The 6,000-nt window shown below is 59.1% G+C and overlaps 1 protein-coding gene across 1 annotated transcript in view; it reads right to left on the bottom strand.

Annotated features, from left to right (window-relative positions):
• Positions 1–2,266: 2,266 nt before the first annotated feature.
• The window catches only part of LOC140468688 (synapsin-1-like), a 179,168-nt gene continuing 175,434 nt past the window's right edge, over positions 2,267–6,000 (bottom strand). Inside the window, exon 7 of the mRNA XM_072564762.1 lies at positions 2,267–2,413. Coding sequence (XP_072420863.1) covers positions 2,267–2,413 — 147 coding nt within the window. The remainder of the gene's footprint in view (positions 2,414–6,000) is intronic.

The raw sequence follows: 6,000 nt of genomic DNA, 5'->3' as shown, positions 1-6,000 counted from the left end.
GGAGGACGTGCAAACTCCACACAGTCAGTCGCCTGAGGCGGGAATTGAACCCGGGTCTCTGGCGCTGTGCCATCGCCTCCCCCCCCCCTGTTTGGAGGGATCTGGGCCCAACGCTGGGTGACTGGGACCCCGGATCAAGTTGGGATATCTGGGTCGGCATGGGAAGGGTCGGACCGAAGGGTCTGTCTCCACGTACTTGGCCTCTATCTGCGCCGTCCGCCATTTTGTGAGCCCATGGTCTATTGGTCACCATGGCCACCGTGAATGGGGGGGGGGGGGGGGGGGGGAGGGGAAGGGAGAGGCTGGGTTCAAGATGTTGTTGGGCGGGGTCAGGGGTCAGGCTCTGTCCAATGGCTTCCCATCCCCCCCCCCACCGGCGGCCATGTTTGTCAGCTCGATGCTGCCTGGCGGGGGTTCTGGCGCGACGTTAGGGTTAGGGGCTCAGCGGTTCCCGTCACCAAGGCACTCGGGGTGGGGGGTGGGGGTTGGGGGGGGGGGGTGGGGGGAATGCGAACCCGTCGCCTCAGAAACGCCTCACCGGTCAGCATTCGGTCATGGCAACCATGTGCCCAGAACAGGGCCCAACGATAGGGGCATGTTGTTCCCCACCCCCAACCCCTCCCGGGATGGGGGGAGGGAGAAGGGTGGTCAGGGTCCACCCCGATAGCCCCATAGCCCCATCTCCGAGCATCCATCTTCCTGTCGCCATCTTCCTGTCGCCATCCCCCTCCCCTGGCCCAGTCTGACCTTTAACCCTCAGTCATCAGGGCGCTCAGCTCGGACAGAGAAGGAGCGAGTGTGTGAGAGACAGAGAGAGAGAGAGAGAGAGAAAGAGAAAGAGATGGAGACAGAAATCAGGACGGAGAGAGAGAGAGAGAGGTGGAGAGGAGCAGAGAGAGAGAGAGAAGAGGGAGCAAGGGAAAGTGGGAGGGAGAGAAAGGGAGATGGAGGGAGAGGGAGAGTAGGTGTGGGGAGAGAGAAAGATATGGAGACAGGGAGGAGGACGGGGAGAGAGGGAGTGGCAGAGAGAAAGAGGGAGAGAGAGAAAGGGAGATGGAGGGAGAGAGAGAGTGGGTGTGGGGAGAGAGAAAGAGATGGAGACAGGGAGGAGGACGGGGAGAGAGGGAGTGGCAGAGAGAGAGGGAGAGAGAGAAAGGGAGATGGAGGGAGAGGGAGAGGGTGTGGGAAGAGAGAAAGAGATGGAGACAGGGAGGAGAATGGAGAGAGAATGGAGGAAGGGAGCGAGAGAAAGGGGATGGAGAGATGGAAGGAGAGAGAGAGAGAGAGAGGTCGTGGGAAATGAGAAAGAGATGGAGACAGAGAGGAGGACGGAGAGAGAGGGAGAGAGAGAAGGGGGAGGGAGCAAGAGAAAGGGAAATGGAGGGAGAGAGAGAGGGTGTGGGAAGAGAGAAAGAGATGGAGACAGAGAGGAGGATGGAGAGAGAGATGGAGGGAGAGAAGGGGGAGGGAGAGAAGGGGGAGGGAGGAGGGGGGTCAGGAGGGAGAGAGAAAGAGATGGGGGGAGGTGCAAATAGAGTGATGGAGAAAGAGGAGGGAGAGAGGCAGATGAAGAGAGAAGGAAGGGGAAGGGAGACAGAGATGAAGAGAGAAAGGGGGGAGAGATGGAGAGAGAGTTGGCAGGAGGGAAGAGAGATATGAAAGTGAGCACAGGTATGAAAGAGGGAATGAGAAAGAAAGGGACAGAGTAGAGAGAGAGTGAGACAAAGAGAGAGAGTGAGAGACAGGGATACACAGAGAGAGACAGGAGGAAAGAGAGAGAGAGAGAGACGGGAGTGAGTGAGAGAGAGAGAGATGCAGAGAGAGAGAGAGGAGTGAGTGAGAGAAAGGGGGAGGGAGAGAGAGAGAGAGGGAGATGCAGGGAGAGATAGAGAGAGAGAGAGAGAAAGGAGAAGTGAGAGAGTGAGAAAGGGGAAGTGAGAAAGAGAGAGACAACGAGAGGGAGAGCAAGAGGGAGAGAGGGAGAAGTCAGGGAGGAATACAAGAACAGAAGGTGGCCATTTGGACTGCCGAACCTGCTCTGCGTCAGCTGGGCCCACATGTGACCCTCACTCAATGGGACCACCGACACCATTAGCCTCCAAGGAGGTAGAGACACAGTGCGCCACGCCCGCCCTGGGGGGAGGAGGAGGGGATGGTGAGGGTGTTGACCGCTTGCCCTTCGACCCAAACCACAGACCCCACCCCCTGAACCCCCTTCCCTCCACCCCCTCCGCCCGCCCTGGGTGTTCGGGCCTAGTGTCAGGCTTTACATGTAGGCCTTGTAGTTGGTGCCAATTTTCTGGATGCGGAGGTCATACTTGGCATCGATGAAAGGTTCGGTGGTGGCGTACGTGTTGGTAAGGGCCACCACACTGGCGATGTCCTGAAAGTCGTAGTGATGGTCAACTTTGACCTGCGGGCAAGGGGCAAAGGCCAGATGTGAAAGGGGAAAGACAAAATGGCCGTCGGTCAAACACAAACTGACAGGGCCGCACTATCGAGGGGTCAGTCAGTCAGTCACACAGAGACAGGGCCGCACTATTGAGGGGTCAGTCAGTCAGTCACACAGAGACAGGGCCGCACTATCGAGGGGTCAGTCAGTCAGTCACACAGAGAGAGGGCCGCACTGTCGAGGGGTCAGTCAGTCAGTCACACAGAAACAGGGCCGCACTATCGAGGGGTCAGTCAGTCAGTCACACAGAGACAGGGCCGCACTATCGAGGGGTCAGTCAGTCACACAGAGACAGGGCCGCACTATCGAGGGGTCAGTCAGTCAGTCACACAGAGACAGGGCCACACTATCGAGGGGTCAGTCAGTCAGTCCCACAGAGACAGGGCCGCACTATCGAGGGGTCAGTCAGTCAGTCCCACAGAGACAGGCCCTCACTATCGAGGGGTCAGTCAGTCCCACAGAGACAGGGCCGCACTATCGAGGGGTCAGTCAGTCCCACAGAGACAGGGCCGCACTATCGAGGGGTCAGTCAGTCAGTCACACAGAGACAGGGCCGCACTATCGAGGGGTCAGTCAGTCAGTCCCACAGACACAGGGCCGCACTATCGAGGGGTCAGTCAGTCAGTCACACAGAGACAGGGCCGCACTATCGAGGGGTCAGTCAGTCAGTCACACAGTGACAGGGCCGCACTATCGAGGGGTCAGTCAGTCAGTCACACAGAGACAGGGCCGCACTATCGAGGGGTCAGTCAGTCAGTCCAACAGAGACAGGGCCGCACTATTGAGGGGTCAGTCAGTCAGTCACACAAAGACAGGGCCTCACTATCGAGTGGTCAGTCAGTCACACAGAGACAGGGCCGCACTATCGAGGGGTCAGTCAGTCAGTCCCACAGAGACAGGGCCGCACTATCGAGGGGTCAGTCAGTCAGTCAAACAGAGACAGGGCCGCACTATCGAGGGGTCAGTCAGTCAGTCCCACAGAGAGAGGGCCGCACTATCGAGGGGTCAGTCAGTCAGTCACACAGAGACAGGGCCGCACTATCGAGGGGTCAGTCAGTCACACAGAGACAGGGCCGCACTATCGAGGGGTCAGTCAGTCAGTCACACAGAGACAGGGCCGCACTATCGAGGGGTCAGTCAGTCACACAGAGACAGGGCCGCACTATCGAGGGGTCAGTCAGTCAGTCACACAGAGACAGGGCCACACTATCGAGGGGTCAGTCAGTCAGTCCCACAGAGACAGGGCCGCACTATCGAGGGGTCAGTCAGTCACACAGAGACAGGGCCGCACTATCGAGGGGTCAGTCAGTCAGTCACACAGAGAGAGGGCCGCACAATCGAGGGGTCAGTCAGTCAGTCACACAGAGACAGGGCCGCACTATCGAGGGGTCAGTCAGTCACACAGAGACAGGGCCGCACTATCGAGGGGTCAGTCAGTCCCACAGAGACAGGGCCGCACTATCGAGGGGTCAGTCAGTCACACAGAGACAGGGCCGCACTATCGAGGGGTCAGTCAGTCAGTCACACAGAGACAGGGCCGCACTATCGAGGGGTCAGTCAGTCAGTCCCACAGAGACAGGGCCGCACTATCGAGGGGTCAGTCAGTCAGTCCCACAGAGAGAGGGCCGCACTATCGAGGGGTCAGTCAGTCAGTCCCACAGAGACAGGGCCGCACTATCGAGGGGTCAGTCAGTCAGTCCCACAGAGACAGGGCCGCACTATCGAGGGGTCAGTCAGTCAGTCACACAGAGACAGGGCCGCACTATCGAGGGGTCAGTCAGTCAGTCACACAGAGAGAGGGCCGCACTATCGAGGGGTCAGTCAGTCAGTCACACAGAGACAGGGCCGCACTATCGAGTGGTCAGTCAGTCAGTCCCACAGAGACAGGGCCGCACTATCGAGGGGTCAGTCAGTCCCACAGAGACAGGGCCGCACTATCGAAGGGTCAGTCAGTCAGTCCCACAGAGACAGGGCCGCACTATCGAGGGGTCAGTCAGTCAGTCACACAGAGACAGGGCCGCACTATCGAGGGGTCAGTCAGTCACACAGAGACAGGGCCGCACTATCGAGGGGTCAGTCAGTCCCACAGAGAGAGGGCCGCACTATCGAGCGGTCAGTCAGTCAGTCCCACGGAGACAGGGCCGCACTATCGAGGGGTCAGTCAGTCAGTCACACAGAGACAGGGCCGCACTATCGAGGGGTCAGTCAGTCAGTCACACAGAGACAGGGCCGCACTCTCGAGGGGTCAGTCAGTCAGTCACACAGAGACAGGGCCGCACTATCGAGGGGTCAGTCAGTCAGTCCCACAGAGAGAGGGCCACACTATCGAGGGGTCAGTCAGTCAGTCACACAGAGACAGGGCCGCACTATCGAGGGGTCAGTCAGTCAGTCACACAGAGACAGGGCCGCACTATCGAGGTGTCAGTCAGTCAGTCACACAGAGACAGGACCGCACTATCGAGGGGTCAGTCAGTCAGTCACACAGAGACAGGGCCACACTATCGAGGGGTCAGTCAGTCAGTCACACAGAGACAGGGCCGCACTATCGAGGGGTCAGTCAGTCAGTCACACAGAGACAGGGCCGCACTATCGAGGGGTCAGTCAGTCAGTCACACAGAGACAGGGCCGCACTATCGAGGGGTCAGTCAGTCAGTCACACAGAGACAGGGCCGCAATATCGAGGGGTCAGTCAGTCAGTCACACAGAGAGAGGGCCGCACTATCGAGGGGTCAGTCAGTCACACAGAGACAGGGCCGCACTATCGAGGGGTCAGTCAGTCAGTCCCACAGAGACAGGGCCGCACAATCGAGGGGTCAGTCAGTCAGTCCCACAGAGACAGGGCCGCACTATCGAGGGGTCAGTCAGTCAGTCACACAGAGACAGGGCCGCACTATCGAGGGGTCAGTCAGTCAGTCACACAGAGACAGGGCCGCACTATCGAGGGGTCAGTCAGTCACGCAGAGACAGGGCCGCACTATCTAGGGGTCAGTCAGTCAGTCCCACAGAGACAGGGCCGCACTATCGAGGGGTCAGTCAGTCAGTCCACAGAGACAGGGCCGCAATATCGAGGGGTCAGTCAGTCAGTCCCACAGAGACAGGGCTGCACTATCGAGGGGTCAGTCAGTCAGTCACACAGAGACAGGGCCGCACTATCGAGGGGTCAGTCAGTCACACAGAGACAGGGCCGCACTATCGAGGGGTCAGTCAGTCCCACAGAGAGAGGGCCGCACTATCGAGCGGTCAGTCAGTCAGTCCCACGGAGACAGGGCCGCACTATCGAGGGGTCAGTCAGTCAGTCACACAGAGACAGGGCCGCACTATCGAGGGGTCAGTCAGTCAGTCACACAGAGACAGGGCCGCACTCTCGAGGGGTCAGTCAGTCAGTCACACAGAGACAGGGCCGCACTATCGAGGGGTCAGTCAGTCAGTCCCACAGAGAGAGGGCCACACTATCGAGGGGTCAGTCAGTCAGTCACACAGAGACAGGGCCGCACTATCGAGGGGTCAGTCAGTCACACAGAGACAGGGCCGCACTATCGAGGGGTCAG

The sequence above is a fragment of the Chiloscyllium punctatum genome, chromosome 47 (genome assembly GCF_047496795.1).
Source record: "Chiloscyllium punctatum isolate Juve2018m chromosome 47, sChiPun1.3, whole genome shotgun sequence".
Taxonomy (NCBI): domain Eukaryota; kingdom Metazoa; phylum Chordata; class Chondrichthyes; order Orectolobiformes; family Hemiscylliidae; genus Chiloscyllium; species Chiloscyllium punctatum.
This window is presented reverse-complemented; position numbering and strand designations above follow the sequence as displayed.